General features: G+C 36.5%; 2 protein-coding genes across 6 annotated transcripts; one reads left to right on the top strand and one right to left on the bottom strand.

The window, feature by feature from the left end:
* Nucleotides 1–11,622: 11,622 nt before the first annotated feature.
* On the top strand, nucleotides 11,623–14,469 carry LOC131944738 (uncharacterized). Of its 5 annotated transcripts, none has more exons than XM_059305538.1 (3): nucleotides 11,623–11,683; nucleotides 12,775–12,922; nucleotides 13,871–14,469. In XM_059305538.1, the coding sequence occupies exons 1-3, from the start codon at nucleotides 11,679–11,681 to the stop codon at nucleotides 14,339–14,341; spliced, it is 624 nt and encodes a 207-aa protein (XP_059161521.1). In that variant the 5' UTR covers nucleotides 11,623–11,678; the 3' UTR covers nucleotides 14,342–14,469. The 5 variants fall into 5 exon arrangements, with proteins under 5 accessions (XP_059161521.1, XP_059161525.1, XP_059161522.1 ...); XM_059305542.1 differs by having other exon boundaries at nucleotides 12,775–12,979; nucleotides 13,871–14,468; XM_059305539.1 differs by having other exon boundaries at nucleotides 11,646–11,683; nucleotides 12,778–12,922.
* Nucleotides 14,470–14,926: 457 nt separating this feature from the next.
* LOC131944737 (succinate--CoA ligase [ADP/GDP-forming] subunit alpha, mitochondrial) lies at nucleotides 14,927–21,904 on the bottom strand. The gene is made up of 9 exons (XM_059305537.1): nucleotides 21,788–21,904; nucleotides 20,201–20,304; nucleotides 19,707–19,823; nucleotides 19,306–19,518; nucleotides 18,725–18,782; nucleotides 17,493–17,654; nucleotides 17,209–17,282; nucleotides 16,782–16,970; nucleotides 14,927–15,683 (listed from the first exon to the last, which is right to left on the bottom strand). The coding sequence occupies exons 1-9, from the start codon at nucleotides 21,822–21,824 to the stop codon at nucleotides 15,660–15,662; spliced, it is 978 nt and encodes a 325-aa protein (XP_059161520.1). The 5' UTR covers nucleotides 21,825–21,904; the 3' UTR covers nucleotides 14,927–15,659.
* Nucleotides 21,905–23,153: the final 1,249 nt, after the last annotated feature.

Raw genomic sequence — 23,153 nt, 5'->3', positions numbered from 1 at the left:
AATTATATTAAATAGGCGGGGTTTCCCTTTTTTTTTGATGACCTTCTTGCTGACCATATGACAATGACAACTTTTTACAATAAAACCATAACAAATGAAAGACAGGTCGATGACCTTCTTACTGATCATTTTTTCTCATCTTTTTACCTTTCTTACAATGACCATCGCACAATGATCTTTGCATTGACCTTTCAATGAAAAAATCTAACGAAAGAAATGTTTTTATCTACTTAGGTAATGGCATTAAAATATTTTTATAATAAACACTATTCATAGGGTAAGTAGTATAAATTATGCTTTATACTGTAATTTGATATAACTTTTTAAATGTTTTCAACAAAGAATTAAAGACAGTAAAACAAAGCCTATCTTGAGAGCAATATTTGTTACGCCTGAATATTCTAGCAGTGTTAAAATAAAGCAGTGAAGATTTGTTCAAGGTGGCTTTAAATAAATGTACTGTTCATTTTGTTTTTAAACACTTTGAGAATTGTGTGGTTTTTAAATAGCTTGACTTTAAGAGAGAGGATATGATGTGATTTCGTGTATTTCAACTCTGAAAAAAATATGTGATTTTGTATGTGTTTAGGAGGTTATAAAAAATTGTTTAATCTATATCATTTTTAGCGGGGAAACGTTGTATAGTCTAAGTTAAAACATTCAAAGGAAACCAAGAGATACTAAGCCAATGAGCTTCCTGGAATAATATTTATACATTTCAACGATAAATAATACATTTTTATTCAGTCCGCGGTCGTCAATCCAATCTTCAAATTGTATTAATTTCAATATCGATTTCAGTGTCTTAAACCATGTTATTTCATAACTCTTTAACTTTTCTTTTACTTTTTTTTTCTTTTTTTTTTTTTTTTGTGAGCGGCGGGGAAAAAAATTAACGAAGTGTAAATTACAGACAATTAACAGCTCATCCCTTATCAGGTGACCTTTCGGCGGTGTTTTCTGACCTCTCCAGAACCAGAGCACCCCACTAAAGTTGAGCTTAACACGAGAAACGTTTTAACCCCGGTACTCTTGTGTGATCGGGGGGTGGGGGAGTGACAATTGGGGGGTGGGGCTGGAGGCTGATACCGGCGTTTGGGGGTGAGGGTGACTGCTCCAGGGGTGGGGAGGTGGCATAAATCTTGCTGGGGAAATGATGGATGTGACGTCTTGTACGCCGAGTATTCATGCCATGAACGATTCGTAACCTGTTGGATCGATACTGCGTTTTAAACGCGATACCTTGATTCTGAATGGGTTAGTATCCAACTTTTTTTTTCTTCGAATACAGATAAAAAAGGAAAGGAAATCGATTATTGAATGTGTGTGTAATTAATCTTGATTAATGCCGCACTGATTTCTTGAAGCGATTGAACCAGTACTAAGAGAGGTATTCAAAGATTTCTTAAAGATCTCGGAACTTGGGGCAAGGGAATTGTCGAAAAGTTTGTATTGCTGTGATTGAAAGTGGCTAATAGTACAAACAGTTTTAGTCTGGTAATCGATTCTTTAATGAATCGTTCTGCTAGGGGGAGTTTTTTGAACGGGGGAAATCGTTATTCTAGAAACGACATCGAGCGATACTTTCCTCCGGTGTTTCAGATGAGGTAGCCGAGGTGGTGATAGGGACGGGAGGGGGGATGGTGAGGTGGACATGGGGAGGGGAGGGGCTGAGACGGTCATGGGGAGGGGAGGAGCAATTTTGGAAAGTGCTGCAATCTATTTTGGTCAGACATAAAATGTCGGACGAAATAAAATATTTCGGTATCTAGAAATTTATGGGCGTTGGGGAAAGACAGTTGAGAGTTGTGTCCCTTATAATCTTTCAGATTTTGTTGTTGTTTCCCTTATAACACCGTAGAAGTAAGTTATGTCCCTTTAAATTTTTCACTAAAAAGAAGCAATGTGTCCCCTAGATTGATTCATTATTACTACAAACAGTACGGCTTTTTAAAATTCCGTTACTTATTAATTAGTTATCTTAAGAGATGTTTGGACTAGCCTACCGTCCTTAACTACTTGCCTGTAATATGACCTATTTGTATTAGACAACAACTTAAAACAAAGTAATATAGGCTATAATCGTTAACAGAGATTTACTCTAAGACTTTGTGTACTGTGAAATTCAGATTCACACAAACTTACAGGGATTACGTATACAACTCGATCTAACTTTATGTAATGTTTGGATTTACTGGGCAAATGTCTAGTTTACATAGTCAGCGAACTAGTTGGTCTAGACAACTGTCTAGTTTACCCAGTCAACGAACGAGTAGGTTTAGACAACTGTCAAGTTTACATGGTCAGCGAACAAGTAGATCTAGACAAATGTCTAGTTTACATGGTCAGCTAACTAGTTGGTCTAGACAACTGTCTAGTTTACATAGTCAGCGAATTAGTTGGTCTATACCAGAAGCGTAGGGGGGAGAGCGGGCGGGTGGGTACATATGTGGGTACATATGTCCCCGTGAGGAGTCGCTACGCTTCTGGTCTAGACAACTGTCTAGTTAACCCAGTCAACGAGTCAGCTAACACTTGTCTAGTTTACATAGTGAGCAAACTAGTTGATCTAGAAACTTGTCTAGAATTAGTTGGTCTAGACAACTGTCTAGTTTACCCATAGAAGGAAGTAGTGGAGCAATGCAACTAATGAATCAAGTTAATGCTTATGTAACCTAACTACAAAGCTACGCTGTTAGGCAAAACTTGGTGGATTAGGCAACTCGCCTTGGATTCGGCAAACACTTCATGGATTAGGCAGCACTTCTTGGATTAGGCAACACTTCTTGCATTAGGAAACACTTCTTGGACTTGGGACATAAAGCAGATGGCAGATGCACTTGTATGATTTGATGGAGACCTGCCACCCAAATGTACAGGAAAATCTGAGTGGTCTCGACATGCATCAAACCTGCAGGTTGGATTGTTAGACCTGCAGGTTGGATTGTTTGACCTGCAGGTTGGATTGTTTGACCTGCAGGTTGGATTGTTAGACCTGCAGGTTGGATTGTTTGACCTGCAGGTTGGATTGTTTGACCTGCAGGTTGGATTGTTAGACCTGCAGGTTGGATTGTTTGACCTGCAGGTTGGATTGTTTGACCTGCAGGTTGGATTGTTTGACCTGCAGGTTGGATTGTTTGACCTGCAGGTTGGATTGTTTGACCTGCAGGTTGGATTGTTTGACCTGCAGGTTGGATTGTTTGACCTGCAGGTTGGATTGTTTGACCTGCAGGTTGGATTGTTTGACCTGCAGGTTGGATTGTTTGACCTGCAGGTTGGATTGTTTGACCTGCAGGTTGGATTGTTTGACCTGCAGGTTGGATTGTTTGACCTGCAGGTTGGATTGTTTGACCTGCAGGTTGGATTGTTTGACCTGCAGGTTGGATTGTTTGACCTGCAGGTTGGATTGTTTGACCTGCAGGTTGGATTGTTTGACCTGCAGGTTGGATTGTTTGACCTGCAGAATGGATTGTTTGACCTGCAGAATGGATTGTTTGACCTGCAGGTTGGATTGTTTGACCTGCAGGTTGGATTGTTTGACCTGCATCAACAGGATGAGACTCGACCGGTGGGCCCTCGTGCCCATACGGGATGGGTGGGAGTGTGTCCTAGCTCTACGGGCTGGCTGGGAGTGTGTCCTCCCTCTAGGGTGTCCGACGGATAAAAAAAAAACACCCCGACACCCTGCCCGCGTGGACAAACCGACAAACGCGTTATTTACTGTCAGGCCTGGGCAGCCATGCTTCATTTGTTGAACTCGAAAATACAAAGCAACTTTCCTGGTGCGCGGCCGCGTGCGCCACGGGCCCTTAAGAATACGCGTGAGTTGAGCGCGCTGGTTAATTAGGGGCTTTTAGCACGTGCCCGGGCAGAATAGGCACGTGCGAGGATGGGGGTGGGTCCGCGTGTCCTCCCCGGGCCGTGAGAATGCAGGTTTTGAGATGGGTATTTTGTAACAATCGTAACGCCAGTCACTGGCGTAGGGGACCTCCAGGTCCACTTCGTTATTCAATAGATAAAATGGTGAGTGTGGAGAGGGACTAATTTCAGTGCTCACTCTGGACCCGGGTCAGGGTGAAAGGAGTGGGGTGGTATTGTGGTCTACACGTGCGGACTTGAGTTACTGAAGACTGGGGTGGACACCGGCAAGGTGAGCTGGAAATAGAAAGGGGGGGGGTGGGAGATTTCAGACAAAGAACTAAGAAGAAAGAATTGTTCAGGTGAGAAGAACAAGATTGCACCAGAAGCAGCGGTAAAAAAAAAGTATACGTATAAGTATATATATATATATATATATATATATATATATATATATGCGTCTTTATTTGTAACAGTTATAAAACTTTTAAAATAGCATAGGTGCACAAATTGTATCAATTTATTCATTCAAACAATTGAAATGGCAAAACTGCTAAAACAAGAATCTATGAATTGTAAATTAGTTTGATAAAATATTGCTCTATACCACCAGCCCTATTGCATAAACACAATATAGTTATAAAACAATCTCCTACCCCAATATTATTATGTAATTTTACTTCCCCCCCCCCCCCTATACACACAACATATGTACTGTAGATATTTTGCAATATAAAACGATATATTTTAAAAAGATAATAAGGGACTACTATTTTCGCTAAACTATTCCAAGTTGAGAAACTATCGCCAAACGAAAGCCAGCATTTAAAATGCTGGATTATGTCCCTGTAATTAAAGTAGCTAACCTGTGAATTACGTCCCTTGAATTTTATTTTTTATGCCGTTGTTTCTCTTTACAGAGAACTGTAACTAATTTTATTTGATTGATTTTCCTCACCTGGGAGGTGGTCCGGGGTAGAGGAGGCTGGTGTGGGGTGGGGGTGGGGGTACCAGCCACGAGTATAAATATAAAATGTACCGCTATTCGCTTTGATTAGCCCGAGAAACTTAAGTCTAAAAGCGTTCTTAAAGCAAACATTAACGCTGTTTTAGATCGGGGAAAGGGTTGCAACACTAAAAGCATTTCCATCGATCTGGTTGTCGCTCCTCTCTCCCGTATGGAATATTGGCGCTAATGGAGTTCCCTCCCCTCTGCTTTGTTTCTGCAATTATCGATTGAAATTATAGGTCGGTTTCCATCGCCGTGCCAGACACAAAAAAAATGGAATTTTATAAAACACCCAATTTGTAACAATGTTACAGTGTGGTGGGATTTTTTAGACGTTTTATAAAACACCGAATTTGTAACAATGTTACAGTGTGGTGGGATTTTTTACGTTTTATAAAACACCGAATTTGTAACAATGTTACAGTGTGGTGGGATTTTTTACGTTTTATAAAACACCGAATTTGTAACAATGTTACAGTGTGGTGGGATTTTTTACGTTTTATAAAACACCGAATTTGTAACAATGTTACAGTGTGGTGGGATTTTTTACGTTTTATAAAACACCGAATTTGTAACAATGTTACAGTGTGGTGGGATTTTTTACGTTTTATAAAACACCGAATTTGTAACAATGTTACAGTTGCGTGTTGGGATATTTAAAAGTTTTATCAAACATCGAATTCGTAAAAATGTTACAGTTACATGGTGGGATTTTTTATTTTTTTTTATAAAACAAAATTTGTAACATTATTATAGTTGCGTGGGTGGTTAAAAAGTTTTATACAACACCGAATTTGTAACAGTGTTACAGTTGTATTTGATTTTTTTTTTTCAAGTTTTATAATACACCAAATAGACCGACATTTCCATTCTACTTCAGCTATGTTCATTGAATTACTATCACCATGAAGTTTTTTTTTACATAAGTTGGTGTAATCAATGAACATTTAATAATTAATTTCAAAGCTGTAAATTGATGTACAATATGAACATTCAATAATTTCTAAAACTAAATTGATGAAAACCTTGAACATTCAATAATTTTAAAGCTTTAAGTTAATGAACAAATGAACATTCAATAATTCTTCAACTGTAGGTTGAAGCAAAGAATAAACATTCAATCATTTCTACAACTAAGTTGATGAAAACATTGAACATTCAATAATTTTTAAGCTTTAAGTTAATGTAAACAATGAACATTGAGTAATTTTTCAACAGTAAGTTAATGAAAACGAACACAAAGCCACTTCCCTTTATCCCGCACCCAGGCCCCCAGACACTAAAACTCCAACCAGGATCAACAACAACACAGCGACGTCCCATATTTGGAGCCCAGTTTTTTTCAAAACTCTACTCCCGCTGGTTGTTAAAACACGTGACCTGTCAAAGAGAACCAACGAGAACCAACGAAGTTCAACGAGATAGCCGATCGGCCGGGCTACGTTTGTTGCCCGTACTTCTGCACCGTTGCGTTCCCAAATCAAAAATCAAACAGCCGCCGCACTTCGATATTTATTTACAAAACCAAGACTGGTTTAGATCTTTTCATTTTTTTTTTTCATTTTTTTTTACAACGCGACAGAAAGAAAACTAGGGGAGAGGAAAAAAACACAAGAACACGCATGCGCGAAATTTGTCCTTTGCGTTCCCACCATCCCACACGGCAAGGATGTCGTCCGTCTTAAGTTTACTGCCGGTCACGTGTCTGCTCCCTGATGGGGCGCGTGCGTGGTGCAAACAGACGTCATCTTCATCGGTGGCTTGAATGCACGACCGAGCTGTTGGCGCCTCTGGTACCGCTCGTGATCTTTTGTCATTCCAAAGTCCCGCGCCCGGCTCCCGGCTCACGACCGGCTCCCGACCGGCTCCCAGTCTGCTAGCGTTTTCACAACCCCGAGCTCGATTGATGAGTCCAAATTTTTTTTTCATCTTCGTGTTTTTTATTTAAATTTGATCCATTTTTTTTTACTTCCTGTGGGAACTGGGGGAGTCGCACGGCGTTGTAGTCGTATCGGGGCGGTCATCGTATCGATACGACATAATCGATATACACCAAGGTGTCATGTCACAGCGCCACGAGCTCATGGAGTCGTTTGATGAATTTATTTATAGGTTCTTTCTTCCGCGCTTGGTAGCGCATTCAAACAAACGTGCGCAAAAACTGTGGTTCGGTCTGCACGATTGAACAAAAGTATTTCAACTTAACATGTATAGAAAAAGGTATTTTGACCTACATGTTAGGAAACAGTATTTTGACCTAAATTTTAGTTAGAAAACGAAAAAAATTGTATTTTGACCTACATTTAGTTAGAAAACGGTATTTTGGCCTACAATTGAGAAATCATTTTTTTTCAAGCAATATTTTAGTTAGAAAGCGGTGTTTTTTACCTACATTTTAAAAAACAGTATTTCGACCTACCAGTTTAGAAAGCAGTATTTCAACCTACAATTTTGTTAGAAAACGGTATTTTAGCGAACATTTTAGAAATCATTTTTTCAAACAACATTTTAGTTATTTTAGTTTGAAAGCGGTATTTTTTACCTATATTTTAAAAAACGATATTTCGACCTACATTTTTGAAAATGGTATTGAGACCCACATTTTAGCAAACGGGGTTTCAACTTTCAAGACTAGACCGCTGTCTCCTCATCTAAAGTAAGCTCTCCCCCCCCCCCCCCACACACACACACAATTTTGATCTTTGTCTACTATTCATCACTCTTTCTACCTGGTTTGGTGTTATTTAGCAAGTTGCTCTTGAAAAAAAACTTGAAAAAGAACACTACAGCATCATGTAAAACAAGTTAATTAAAAAGTCTAGTGACATTTAAGCGCAATTTCCTTATGTTATCTAAAAATAGCTCTGTCGTAGCGTAAATCAAGAGCAGGGTTAGTAAAACCATTGGTTAGTTAAATTAAAACGTTTTTTATTAAAAAAAACTAGTCATCGATATTGCTTCGTTGAGGAGGAGATACGACTTAAAGCCCGGACACACATTCAAACATCCATACATTCATTCATTCATCCATCCATTCCCAGAAATGACGAGTTAATAAACGCAATTCTCCAGAATGGAAATTGCGCTAAAAATTCAGTATTTTACATGTTTTATTTACATTAGAGTTACATGACTAAAAACCATTGCGCGCCTAGCTACCGAACGTGATGGCGCAGCCATTGAACGTGATGGCGCAGCTATTGAACGTGATGACGCGTGTGGTGTGGTTGGACAAAAATGCCTACTAATTCGGTCCAAATTTTAATTAATTCAAAAAAAAATTTGTGACCGAACTAAAGGATATTTTTGAAACCTTTCTTCGGCAATATTGTTCTAAATTATGGCAGGAATCGATTGGTAAATGTTTCAAGTCGCTAAGTGGTCTGGTTGCCGAGATATGGGCCAAAAACTGCTTTTTTTCGAGGTTTTTTGGCTTTTCCGGGAAATCCATGAAAGAAACCCGAAATTTTTATGGCCTATGTTAATCCTCGTAACTTGCTTAACATAATTGCTTTTGGAACTAGTCATCGATATTGCTTCGTTGAGGAGGAGATACGACTTAAAGCTGCGGACACACATCCATCCATCCATCCATCCATTCATTCATACATTCATACATCCAGAAATGACGGGTTAATAAACGCAATTCTCCAGAATGGAAATTGCGCTAAAAATAATACTAGAAACATGAAATACATTACACTAAAACGTATCTAAAACCTAAAACTGTGATATAAAATACCAAATTACTTACATGTTTTAATTACATCACTATAATGATAATGATAAGTTTTTACGTGAGGCAGCCGACAGAAATCATCGATCAGCTTATTTACATATTTGCAAAAACTCCCTAACACGTGTTAGTATAATTGCAATCGATTGTTTTAAACTGTCTACTGTCTAACATTAGAAAAATATGTTTAAAAATGTTTTATAAAAAGTATTATTAATTAATTTTTCTTCAATACGATAATCTACAATACCGAGTAGCATTTTTACAGCAATTAACGTGTCAGTTCATTATGTGTTGGGTTTTGATTAACGGGCCGTTTTTTTTTTAAAGAAGATAATTAATTCAAAATCCTTAGTTGAATCTTAACGCAGCCAATGGGGTTTTTATTTAACCGAAACAAAGGGCGGGTAACTACAGTTGCTAATCTATGACACTGCCATATGCCGTAATATTTTGTATTAATTATCCCAAGGGAGGGAAGGGGGGCTATTGTGTGGGTGTGTATTGCTAGTGTATTTATTTAAATTATTTTGGTTTTTATTTTTATCTTTTAAAGTACATTTTTTTTTATTACTAGTATACTGCAGGCCTCTATACAATGTAAAAACAATTACGTTAAAATTCGACTTGGCCAAGAATAGATAGCGTGAGTTGTCTCCCATTCCTACAAGTCGAGGCCAGTTGTTTCCCTTACTTACACCATTTTAAACCTAATGAACAGGCGGACTACAGGGAGTCACTCGGAAATTTTTTCCCCCTCTTACCCCTAATTTGGCCACCTCGCTCGCGTGCACTGTACATGAATCACTCCAGCCGCCACTACAAGCCATGCATGTCGATGGTATCTGGATCAGTCTGCGCCGTGCGGTCAAGCGGAACGGCTTTAATCATCTAATGAACGATAGCTCCATTCGCAGTAGCATTGTTCATTGTCCGGGCTATCGGTCTCCGTCGTGACGTAATCAGCTAGCAGAAATTCGAACAAAACGAAACAACAGTTACGAAACCGAGTAGAATTTATTGTTTAAAAATTCTAACCCCGATGCGTTAACGAAACAAAATAAGTTATCGGAGAAGCGGTTCTTTAAAAAGTTGAATTGCCACATAACGTGCGGGAGTGACGGTAATAATCGGCCCCGTTAATGGCAACAAGGTCGGTGTTGATGACTGGAAGGTGGAATTAGTTTCTGTAACGGCAAGTTTAATGATTTAATCTTCAACAGGACGGGCGAGTGCGCCTGGCAGAACTAGAAACGTTTTAATCTCGGCGGTGTGTGTTTGGTAGGGGAGACAATTCAATATCCTGTATAAAGGGAGAGAACTGCGAGCCCCTGAAGACAAATTTCATTCCTTGATCTTTGGGCAGTTGGGCGTGCCGAGGTCAAACGCCCCCATGAGCCTGGGCGCCAGCAGACCTTTAATGGCTTGTTTCCCGTGTGTCGGCCTGTCCCCCAGCGGCTGACCTCCTCTTCTTCCCTCGCTTATTTCTTCTAGAAAATTCGCTCATACAAACCTCGGTGATCGTTTGTCAATTGCTATTACGGTCCAGTGGTTTATCCGATTGAATGCGTGTGTGTGGGGGAGTGGGGAGGGGGTGGGGGTGTAAGGCAACCTGACGTGAAGATGGAAAAGTTGGGTGATGTTAAATTGTAGGTGCTCATCCGTAAAGCACGTGCTGTGGGGGAGATCACGTGACGTGGTTGAGTGTGTTTGTACACATCATGTCCAACACGTGGGGGGGGGGTGATCTGGGTATGCCCCTGGGGGTCGGGGGAGGGTCAAACAGCTACCGAAGATATGTCCTAAAGTGTGATTATGATTTTGGTTGAGGGGTGGGGGTAGATTGGCTAGCAAGTTAACGGTGTGTGGTCTGCCCTATCAGAAGGATAGGGTGAAGGGAGGGGATACAGGGGTAAAAATGTGTGACTTGATTGATTAAAATCTTAATCCACTCAAGATGAATTTTCCGTGGGGACGTACTACTAGGTTAGAGAATTTAGTCTTACAATAAGATCTCCTTCTGTCGAGTCCAATATATAACAATATACTTGTGTTTACTTTTTTCACATACAGGGCGATATATATATATATATATATATATATATATATATATATATATATATATATATATATATATATATATATATATTATACATGTATAAACAATAAATATCCCCTAACTAAATCTATGTTTATACATTTATATACAGGTCTATATATCTCAAAAGATACAAATATACAAATATCTAAACATATGTATTAACAACAATTCAATATTTTAATTAACCACCACTCTGACACAAATAGCAATAACAATTTCCTCGTAAACGGAAAAAAACACAACCTTGTATCAGCGAGATATTAGGCCTACATTTTTTTTAAAAACCTGTCCAATCAAGACCTGATTTGATACAGGCAAAAAAACTGGATGAAAATAAATGTCCGAACGGTCGTCTGATTTAATCTAATAATAAGTCTTTATAAGAGGCACTCACGTTTAAAAACACAGTTTTAATTATGTAATTATGTTTTAACCAAGCTTAAAATAGAAGACAGCTAAAGTGTGGTAGATCGCAAATCAGCAGTCAAAGGGAATTAACCAAATTTAATTTACGCAGTTAGTTGTTTCCCTTGTATCCCAGCTATTTAAAAATGACTTATCATTTCAGATTTATTAATTTAGCTTGCCAAAAGTTGAACATACAATGGCTGATTAAAATTTAGTTTTTCATTTTAACATCTATTTCTGGATCGGGCCATGAATTAAGGTAAATAAAAGTTTAATTTTAACAATTTTAAACTCTTTACTTTGGGACGAACATTTAAAAGACATTAACGGTTAGTTTAGTCTACTTCACTATTACTTTAAATAAATGTTACATAAATCTATTTATTTCAGATAAAAATCAGCTTTTGATTATTTTTTTCAAAGTATCTTTTTTAAACTAACGTGAGGAAATCACATTAAACTTTTCACACCGAAAAAAAATTAATGGGAATCTCCGATTTTAGCAAGAAAACGTACACTATTGTGCACAATTTAATTGAAATTTTTTTCGTTAGACAGCCGCAGTAATGAGGTAACGATTTTTTAAATACAATAACTTTGAACTCTTAGATCTATAATTTGTTGTAAAACGGTCCATAATTTATAACCCAGTTAATGTTTGGTTTTTCCACTGGTTAATAAAATTGATAATAAATAAATCTTGATCTAGAATCTAGAATCTAGATCTAGATCTAGATTGTCTAGATCAAGTTCTACGCTTATTGACTTTCGAGGGTATAGAGGACAAACACAGTAGATTCTACGTCCAAAAAAACATAAATGAGTTTATAAATCTCATTCCAATATTAAAATAGTGCAAAATATGTTTAAACATTCATAAAATATTTGCATTCCACTTTTCTGGCATTGTACATGAGTGTTCTGGTAGCTTGACAGTATCAGTATAGAACTATAGATCTAGATCTATATCATAAGCCTTTAAATCTATAAAATACTATTAAAATAGTCTACTGTGTTACGTTTACTAGAATCAAGATGTTTCTTCTAAACCAGGGGTTCCCAACCCCGTGCCCGCGGGCGCCATGGCGCCCGCCGAACGATTCGTATGTGCCCGCCTATCACTATTCGACAGAGACAGAATTTTTTTTCATAAACATTATTGACAGGTTGAAGAGGATGGAAATCGAAAGTTTGAGGGGGGGGGTGCAAATCGAAAATTTGATGGAGGGTGCAAATCGAAAGTTTTGTCCCCAGGTGACGGGAAGGAGTTTGTCGATTTAAAATAGGTGGTGCCCGCCGCCCTACCGATATTTTAGAATGTGCTCTAGAGTAAAAAAGTAAAAAAAGGTTGGGAACCCCTGTTCTAACCCTACAAACCTGTGCTAACTCTAGTGTCTAGTCCTAGCAGACTTTGTAGAATTGTGTATATTCTATCTCATTTTGTACTATAACGATGTAATATTAGATCTATTTCTTTATTACACCTTTTTTTTTAAATGCTAGATCTCAATTGCGTTTTTTAAAATGCCTCCGTGCTAACTGTTGTTACCGTTATTGAATAAATTGAATATATACTATACACCTTAGATGATCAGATACATTATTACTATTATCACTCAATGTGTAAATTACTATAAATATTAGGTGTCACCCTTCTTCCAGTAGGTCTAGGCACTCGAGTCGTTCTATGAGGTCCCCAGAAAAGTTGGACACCAAAGTATCCTCCCACTCCATAGCAGCAAGCCATCGCGGGAAACTAACTCTGGGGAACGGGGGCTGCGGGGACGTGAAAAACAAATCACCCCAAACGGTAAACCTGACTATGTTCGTTTAGGTACAATACTAGTGAAGGATGGATGGGCCAAAGGTAGGGCATGGCCAAAGTCTTTTATTGTTTTAAATGTAGGATATTGTTTTCTTTTCTTTTTTTGCTTACTTTTTTTAATCCTGAAAGCAAGATAATATGTGTTGACTAGATGTAGCTGCATATTCTTAACATTCAGAGTGGGCGGATGTAGAGTTCATTTCATTCATTGACCTCGACATAGTGGTGGATAGTGTGGTCAGTACTATGCCCAGCCGTATGTTTCCCTAACGTTAGAGCTGGGTGGGCTAGCCCTGGATACAAATCCGAGGCTTTCGGCTTAAGAGTCGTAAGTTCTACCATTCGGCCACCCAAAAACTGAATCGAAATATATTAGAATTTTAAAGCTGAATTCACAATTTATAATCCAGTGGCGTCACTAGGTTAGGTGTTGCCCGGTGCAGTAGATAGGGTGTAGCCCCGCCCCTCTTAATTAACTTTGCATTTTTGGTTTGGTGTCACACATCCCCCCCCCCCTCTTTAATTTAAAATTTTAACAGTATTAACGTTTTGATATTACATTTTATATTTGGTGTCGCCCCCTAAATGGCGACACCCGCTGTGGACCGCACACCCCGCCGCGTGACGCAATGTATATAACGACAGAGATGTAGACCAGTGAGGCTCCACGTAGTCAAATAAAGCTAGTTGTAGTCAAATGATACTACTCGTTTGAATTTCTTTACACCTGTTATGCTCAGATTAATTCAAAAATGTACTGTTTTTTGTTTGTTTTTATCATCAGACAATTAAAATTATTTGGCTATTCGTGTTATGTGGGATAATAAATCAATCAGCAACAATTTCCACTGAATTGTGTTAGTTCTAGGGGTGTCTGTATACTGTTCTGATGTTTAACCAGATGTTAATCTACTACATGTTTTAATCTTTAAGAACTGCCCCGAGTTGTCACCAAAGTTCCGCATTATCACCCCTGTATGTGACAAATTCAACACCAAAGATGATTGCATCTGCCAAAACAGCAAATCCACATTTGCCATGCGCTGCGGCAAAGAAAAACCACCAGATGAGCTCATGCTTATTAAGGAGGAAGACTGCGCTAACTATTGCGACTCCAATCCCTTCATCTCTAGCATCATCGTTGCCAAAGGCATCTTGTTTGTTCTGGTCTTTGCTGGCCTAGTCTACATCTTTTACAAGGTGACGCTGATGTACAACAAGAGCCACGAGATCCTCAGCGTCTTGTTCCTGCTTCTCATAACCCTCCTGGTCTTTGAGCCGCGCTACTTCTTCCCATCTATGGTGATGAACAGTGTCGCCAGTGATCCTGATTCATCGGAAGTCGGTTCATCCAAGCCACAGTTCTGCTACACAAGCGCTGAATTACCTACACCGATGTCTTAAGACTTCCAGCAACATGTCTTAAGACTCTCTAACAACCATGGGCTTAAACATCAGGATTTAAAGTGACAAATCAATACAAACATCTTTGTGATTTAACAATAACATCAAAATAAAGGAAAAGAAAAATGATCAAATGTGTATAGTCTTTGTTCTGTTGTGCCGGTTGAAGCACAGAGTGCCCTTTACAAATGTGATGTTATACTTTGCTTTGTTTATAAATACAAATTTAAAATAAGGTTTCTAAACTCAATTTTAAATCAAGGAAAATGAAGGTCAAATTGTACCAAATCACCTTTAATATTCCAGCATTTTTTTTTTGTATTGATTGACTTATTGTCATAAACAATATCATGTGCAATGTGAAGAATCAAAACTAAGAACTGTTACTTGCGTTAGTTTCATTTGATCGTACAACAAATAAAGGCACATACATAGTTCCACTTTTGACAAGGAGATTTTAAGAAATAATAAGGGAAATAAAATGTTAAAGCTTTGAAGATTATATGAATGATTGGTTATGAAATTAGAAAAATAAATTTGGTAAAACAATGTTAGTTTTATCTTGATTAAAACTTAGAAAAGGGGAAAAATGGATGGCACTTTATTTAAATAAGATTATATACTCATTAAATTTTCATTTTCTCTAATGCATAATTTCAACAAAGTAAATGACAATTTTTTAAATTTATTAAATATAATCACCGTTCATAAATTAATTATTGAAATTACACTACACAAATAAGGGTACTGAAGGGCAGAAAACAAAATATTCACTTTTCATTGCTCTTTCACACTCAAAGGCAACTATTCTACCATAACCCAGCATGACACCTTGAAATCATAATTAACATAATCGACTTAATACATTTCGATGGTGATGAACACAAAGAAGTTCTGTGCATTCATTGTTTTATGGTCTGTCTCTGTCATGCCCAACTCATTTTACTGAGCACTGTATTTTTATAATTTAGCACCTAAAACATCCCATCAAATAAGTTCATATGAAACCTAAAGAAAAAGTTGACTATCACCTCTTCCATAGCAATTGATAGTTTGTCTTATACAGCAGAGGTAGATGTATTGAGACGCGAAATAAACAAATGATAAGCGCTTGATGAAATGCTGGCCAATAGGAAGCTACTGACAGCATCAAATCAACAGAATACTTTACATTTCTATTTTGACTCCCGGAGTCAACTAAATACTTCATTCGGTCAGCAGTGAGCGAGCATTCATACAAAACCTCTTTGGAACGTCCCTTTAAATAATATTATACAAAATGGTTTCTTTTACAACAGATTATTGCTAACAATCCTGGCTAAGACCTTTTTTTCTGAAGGGCCTGAAAGATAAAACAAAAAAAATTATTGCACTTTGTCTATAGTTATTAAAATATTCCTATCAATATAAGATAAGGTTAAGAAGATGGTTTTACAATTAAAAAAACATTTTTCATCTATTGACGATTTTTTGACGATTTTTACCCCCCCCCCCCCCCCACATCATCACAAAAAGCCAGACCCCCTCCTCCCTAAAATGACATCACACCTCAGCATACAACCCCCCTTAAAATTGCAGTTGAATTTTTCTTAAAACATCGATATTTTTCCAAAATCTTGTCTGAACTCTCTCAACAGAGATTTTAATCAATTCCTATTATAATTTATTAAAACAGTTTCCTAAAATGCGAAATAACGGCTAAAATTCATTTTCTAACATTGCTTTTTTATAATGCAAAAGTGTGACATCACACCATCTGATCCCCCACCCTCTCCCCCATATCACACCGTCACAAAAATACGGACCCCCCTCCCCCTACGAGTGACGTCATTTATGGACGACCCCTTAGTAATAAACAAAATGTGTTATTATTAAGTAGTAATGAAATTGAACATGAAGCTGCTATCCTTGTGATTACTGATCTACATCTCAAAATTCATAAATCCTCAGATTATATGCACTATTAGCAATTAAATATTTTTACAATTAAAATGAGTAAAACAGCAGCTAATGAGGCTCCCAACAGTAAAATGGCACTTTAAAAAACTACAGAATGACCACCCAATTCAGGATGGATGCCTGTTCCTAGATAAAGTAAAAGTGACAGAACATGGTGCTGAGCACAATTACTTTATATAGCTGAAGGTCACAGAAAAATACCACCTCAACATCTACAAATTATGGGCTACAAGGTAATTCATAAACAAAAGATAAATTATGATTAATTAAAATTTACTACACTTTAACATGTTTATAATACCATCCTTTTAAGTGAAAGGTGGGATATTAGGTATTATCTTTTCTGAATTACACTAGGAATGGAGGGTGGAAGGGAAAACTTTGTTGCAGACATATTAAATGAATAACCCTGTATGGCAATATACTGTAAAATTATAAATATAAAGTTCATACTAAGTGTGAAGTGCTTTAAATAGCTTACCGCAGCCATGGTGCTGCCTAGTTGGGCAGGGGACATTGTAACTTCAACACCAGCTGCTCTCAGCGCAGCAATCTTTTCATCAGCACCACCTTTCCCTCCTGCAATTATAGCTCCTGCATGACCCATACGACGTCCTGGGGGTGCAGTAAGGCCAGCAATGAACGACACTACTGGTTTGGCATTTGGACCCTAAAAAATTGTATAGTAAGAAATAAAATATGTTTTACAATTATTCCAGTAATTAATTCTGAATAAACAAGATAATGTTTAATGGTTTTTTTATGCATTGTTATTTGTCATTTAACAAAGTTAAACCATTAAAATAGCTGAACAGCTGTGAATTATAATTCGTAAAGACATAATCTGATAAGATTAGTGGTTGGATCAAACTCCATGTTATATGAATATATTGTTGAAGACAAATTACTTTGTTGTTTTGTGAAAGGTATTCTGCAGCATTCTCTTCTGCCTGTCCTCCAATTTCTCCAATTAAGACAATACCTATAAAAATAAAAATAATTTTTTAAAGCTGAAATAATTTTTTAATTGTATTAATAAAAAAGACAGGTTGAGGTATAGTCAAAAAAGTATGTAAATAGTAACCCAAAGTAACCCATCCATTAACACCAAATAAAATTTAACACACTATTTAAAAAATATGTTAAACTCAAATAATAGAAAGAAATTTTTAAATAAAATTTTCCTAATTACCTTCAGTTTTGGGGTCATTCAGAAAACATTCTAAACAGTCAATGAAATTGGTACCATTGAAGGGATCACCCCCAATTCCAACACAAAGGGACTGTCCTAAGCCAGCTTGTGTGGTTTGATGCACAGCTTCGTATGTTAAGGTACCAGATCGGGATACAATACCTGTCAAAAGATTTTGATATAAGCTGCTTTTATTTTTTAAAAAACAATTCCTGAATACATATTTTCATTGGAGAGAAAAGATAAGATATGCTCCTCAAAATAAATTTTTAAACGTAATATATTTAAAAGTCTAAATCTATACACTCATACCTTACTTTACAACCAAAACACATAATTCTGAAAGTTAATTTCAATATTCCAAAACAAGGCATACAAAATTAAGGAGATGATAAATGTTTTATTCTTTTTTAGTTTTCAAACACATCTATTTTTAATTGTTAAAATAAATTAGTAAGAAATATTAAAATTAATTATGTAAATTTGATTAAAGCAAACAATTATAAAAAAAAGTGTTAACTTTAAAAAAATCTTAAACTAGGTCACTAGACTTTCTGATGAATATTCTTCAAAAGCGAAATAAGCTTTTAACCCATTACAGGGATGTGATATTATTAAAAGACCAGTTAATTTAATTACTAACATCTTTTTAAAAATAAAAAACGTAGAGTAAATGAGATGTGATCCAATTTTATTTTTATTACATAAATGATAAATGAGTGTTCTAAAAAGATATCTAGAGAATTTCTACTTACTACTATGTACAAGTCTTATGCCTTGCTGATGTCAAAACACAGAAGATTACAGATTAATAATCCATACCAAGTTTATTTAAATTGTATTTATATTTAGTATTAATAATCCATACTAGATTTTTTAAAATTCTTCACATTTAGTTTAGCCTTAATTTATTAATAATCCATACAAAGTTTGTTTAATTTGTGTTTACATTTTAAAAGGTTTATTTAATTACAAATGTTTACATTTTATCATTATTAATCCATACTAAGTACATTTAAGCTGCATTTTATTATTATTGATTTATACTAAGTCTATTTAAATTATGTTAACATTTTTTAATCATCTTGTATTAACTTCAACCATGCATAATGAAAAAAAAAAGAAGAAAGACAATGGTCACAAAGCAAGGTATGAGTGTTCAGTCATTTTAAAATAGCATGCAGTTAAAATACTTTTTATATATGAGCATATTTTTTTAAAAAAAAGCTTACCTATTTTCCCAGGCATGTGTATGTGTCCTGGCATAATTCCAATTTTACATGCACCAGGCTAGGATAAATTTGTAAAATAATTAATTATATCTATATATATAATTCTCTTCTGGGAGACGCTAGAAAACAAGCTGTAAACGCGCTCCCTACCATCCCCACCCCTACATGATCTTAGTGAGCTGTGGTTCACGCTATGTTTACCTTCGTGGAGTCAGGTTTAGTGACGGCTATTAGGGGCAGATAATTTAGTTTGAAACTATTTTAAACGTTGGGGGGGGGGGGGGAGGAAGGGGGGTTATGGTCCTTAATGTGCTACTTATAGTGTTTTAAAGAAATATTTTCAGTGTCAGCGTTGGTACTGTCGAATTCACAAATTATGAATTACTGAAAAGTAAAAAAAAACAACAACTAAATAGCGGCGTATGTTATGCCGCGGGCCGGCTTGTTAGATATAATACTACTATATTTGTAATTTTACTTTGTTTCAGAAAGGTGTAATTTGATTAAGTACTTTTTTGTAATTAAACCCCCTGAATTTTAAACAATGTATAAAATACTATGAATGGAAAAGATAAACAAACCTTAATAATACCAGGACAGTTAGGACCAATCAATCGGGTCTTTGCCTGACGAACAAGTTTATGTTTGACCCTCACCATGTCCTGTTGAGGGATACCTTCAGTGATGCATACTACCAATGGAATTTCAGCATCTATAGCTTCAATCACAGCAGCAGCAGCAAAAGGCGGAGGTACAAAAATAACAGTTGCTGAAGCACCGGTTTCATCTTTAGCCTATAAAAAGTCACATTTAAATTAATTTTTCAAGTATTAAAAGATTAAAGTTATTCATTTCCAACAGCTAATTAGACATAACTATTTTTTATTTTTTTTTTTGTATTTTTGTTTCCGTATTATAATAGAGACATGGAAAACTCTACTGCAGCAATCATAATGACCATCAGATGACTTAGACTGCTTACCTCTTTTACAGTGGCGAAAACAGGTAGTCCAAGATGTTTCTGGCCTGCTTTGGCTGGCGAAACACCACCCACAAACTTTGTCCCGTATTCAATAGCTTGCTGGCTATGAAAAGTTCCCTAAGAAAAAAAAAATTTGCTAAACAAATAGGTTGGTTTTTCACTACCCACACATCTATACAGTTTAAAATATTATTCATTTATACAATTTAGAATATTTCTGCTTATACAAAGCCATATAACTTTTCTAATGCTTATTTTCTAAAACAAGATGAGAATTATTAAAAACCATCAAATATTAACTTACGACATAATTTTACTATAGCTGTTGACCCTGGAATGTTCCAATTCATGCTGGCAATAAGCCAAGGCATCAGTAAGTAATAGCACTTTTTTAGTTAATAGATATCCTAACACCACTTCTTCCCATTATTAACAGCATTAGGATAAAAATAAAATAAATAGCTGATAGTACCAATATCGAAGCTTAGAATTACCTGCTTTCCTGTAAAACCCTGGCAAATAACTTTAGTATTCTCATTGATCATCAGGTTTGGTCTAGTTGCTGTGTATACATTGCGACTCAATGACCTAGTCAAAGCTATAAAAGAATTTATTTTGAAGTTATTTAGATATTTATTGCTGCATTAACTTAAGATAAAATATTTTAAAAGTTGCTTGTTAATAAAGGTGTATCTTGAGTTTTAATTACACCAATCATCAATCATGCAATTATTCTAATGGCAGTCAATAGGGAAGATAAGATAGAGTTTATCTGTTTCTCTGACCAAGACATTTGAAAGGATAGTAGAATCTATGGTTAATTCTATGCCCAGCTGCAATTACTTTCCTTAAAGTTGTGAGTTTAGTATTTAAGTATTTAGATCTAGATCTAGAAATCTGAGATCTAGACTAGAGTCTAGACTCTAGACCAGGGGTCTCCATACTATGGCCTGCAAGGTCCTCTCATCCAGCCCGCTGAGATCTTTTTGTCCACGGAAAAAATGTCTGTTAGAGGTGGCTGAGGTGGCGAAAACATCGAGACTCAAATAGCGGAAAATGCAAGCACATTTCACTATTTTTTAATTGCAATGGATGAGTCGCTGGACAGCTGTTCCACCTCTCAACTGTTCATTAAAGTAATGGATGAAGACATGAACATAACACAAGAGCTGGCTTCCCTACATAATATGTATGGCACTGTTACCGGAGAGGATATATTCAATGAGTTAAAAAAACATTTGATGATCATAACATGGACTGGACTAACCTCAGTTAATTGATGGGGAAAAGTACATTAGTGGCATAAAGAAAGTCTTGGTTGGACAAGAGAATGAGAAAAATATTCTACAACCATTGCTCCGGCACTCTATTATTAATCAGCAAGCTTTGAGTGCTAAATATATGGACATTTGCAGTGTACTGAATCCTGTGGTGAAGATGGCGAATTTAATAAGGTCACATGGGTTCAACCATAGAGAATACGTAAAGAATAATTTGAGAGCAAACTTGGACCTCGAGTGTGTTGTCGGCCCCCAACAGTGTTTCTTTCAGATTTTTTTTCTCTGAGGGGGGGGGGGGGGCAGCACTTGAATTTTGTATATATTTCTATATAAATTATATTTTATTGGGGGGGGGGGGCGTTTTGGGGGGGGGGGGGGGGGATATGAAAAAACTCTGCCCCCCCCCCCCCTCCCCCCCCCCCCCCCCCCCCCCCGGAACTGATAGGCCTATTTGATAGTCAATGCTGCCCTCGGTCTGAAAAGTTTGGAGAACCCTGCTCTAGACTCTAGAGTCTAGCAGAGTAGCAGTAGTAGTGTAGAGTGTGAGTGTAGAAGAGTCAGAGTGAGTGACTAGTGTCTAGTAGACTACTAGTAGTGATACTTAACTACTAGTAGTGACTCTACGCTAGACTAGATCTAGAATAATATTAAATAATAAATAATATAGATTCTAGATTTGCCACGATTGTGATTGGGAAAATGTCGAATAATTATTAATTAATTACCAATTGTCGCTCATTAGATCTATGCAGTTGAGTAATGCAAATAGATTATTTTAGAAAAAATATATTGAACACTAACCAGGCAACCTTGCAAGCACCTTGTTAGTGGCCGCCATGATGAATAAGGCAAAGTTCAAGGATATTTTTGTAACAAAAAAATATGCTTCTTGCACTTTAGCCTAGTTGGAATTTTTATGTTGACTTGCAGAGTTTAAATACCGTATAATACATAAAAATTTGAAACATCGAAGACGAGTCAAAAACAAAACGTCGAGAGTAAAGAGACTGCTAAATTAGACCACATTATAATTAAAATAGTGTCATAGAGACTCATAGAATAGAGATTTATAGATCTTCGGTACTGATTTTAAAAAAAAAATAATATAAAAAGTTAATAATAAAAAGCTTTTATGTATCATCACATAAGAAAATTATGATAATTATTTAATGCGCTACTCTCTAATAACTATAATCCTTGACATACTTTGGATTAGTATTTATTTGTGTGTGCTTTAAAGAATGATCGGCGAAATTAAGGGCTGTAAACAGATCAAACCAGCTTTTTCTTAGATCACAATATGTTCCGTTGTCTGTCTTTGCTAGGTGGGTTGGCATAATATTAAAATAAAATTGTAACTTTATTACCCCATGGCTACGCCTCTAATAATTAAGCAGCAGCGATCATTCAGGTTTTCACGGCTGTTGATTGCAAACATGATAGAGATACGACCACGGATTCTACTAAGGAGAGTGTGTACTTAAGAGATCGATATCGCAAACTTCTGATCAAGTTTCAAAACAAAAATACTTAAGACGAGTTGTATATCGAGTTGATTAAGGATAAGGGAAATTAGAAGATTAAGTATTGCACTAGATCATGCTGTTCTTTTAAATTGATTACATGCCTACTAGGCTACTGCTAAAAAAAAAGGCATCCAGATACTAAAAGGGCAAATGTCCAAAATAAAACATGAAGTCAGTAAATAAACCTTCCTAATAACAGGCTTTTCTTTTATTAGATGCAATAAAATTAATAAAAAAAGTCGGTACCTTACTAAATATCTTTAGGGGTCATCCATAAATGACGTCATGCTTTTTTGACGAATTTTACCCCACCCCCTCCCCTCGGTCACACGTCGTCACAAAAAGCCAGACCCCCCTTTCCTAAAATGATGTCACACATCAGCCTATGGCCCGCCTCAAAATTGCAGTTGAATTGTTCTTATAACATCGATATTTTTCCAAAATCTTGTCAGAACTCTGTCAGCATATAGTATTTTGATTAATTCCTATTATAATTTATTAAAACCGTCTTCTAAAACGCGAAATAACGCTAAAACTCGTCTTCTAACATTGCTTTTTAATAATGCAAAAAAGTGACGTCACACCATCTGAACCTCCCCAACCTCCCCCTAATCACACATCGTCACAAAATTACGGACCCC

The sequence above is a fragment of the Physella acuta genome, unplaced genomic scaffold (genome assembly GCF_028476545.2).
Source record: "Physella acuta isolate Inbredline_101_S28 unplaced genomic scaffold, ASM2847654v3 ptg000506l, whole genome shotgun sequence".
In the NCBI taxonomy this organism is placed as follows: domain Eukaryota; kingdom Metazoa; phylum Mollusca; class Gastropoda; family Physidae; genus Physella; species Physella acuta.
This window is presented reverse-complemented; position numbering and strand designations above follow the sequence as displayed.

Coding starts and splice junctions, on each gene's coding strand:
- LOC131944738 (XM_059305538.1), top strand. Junction 12,923..13,870: donor AAAACAAATCACCCCAAACG/GTAAACCTGACT, acceptor TTAATCTTTAAG/AACTGCCCCGAGTTGTCACC.
- LOC131944737 (XM_059305537.1), bottom strand. CDS start 21,824: ATGGCGGCCACTAACAAGGTGCTTGCAAGGTTGCCTG. Junction 18,783..19,305: donor ACTGTCCTGGTATTATTAAG/GTTTGTTTATCT, acceptor AATTTATCCTAG/CCTGGTGCATGTAAAATTGG. Junction 17,655..18,724: donor ACACATGCCTGGGAAAATAG/GTAAGCTTTTTT, acceptor ATCTTTTGACAG/GTATTGTATCCCGATCTGGT.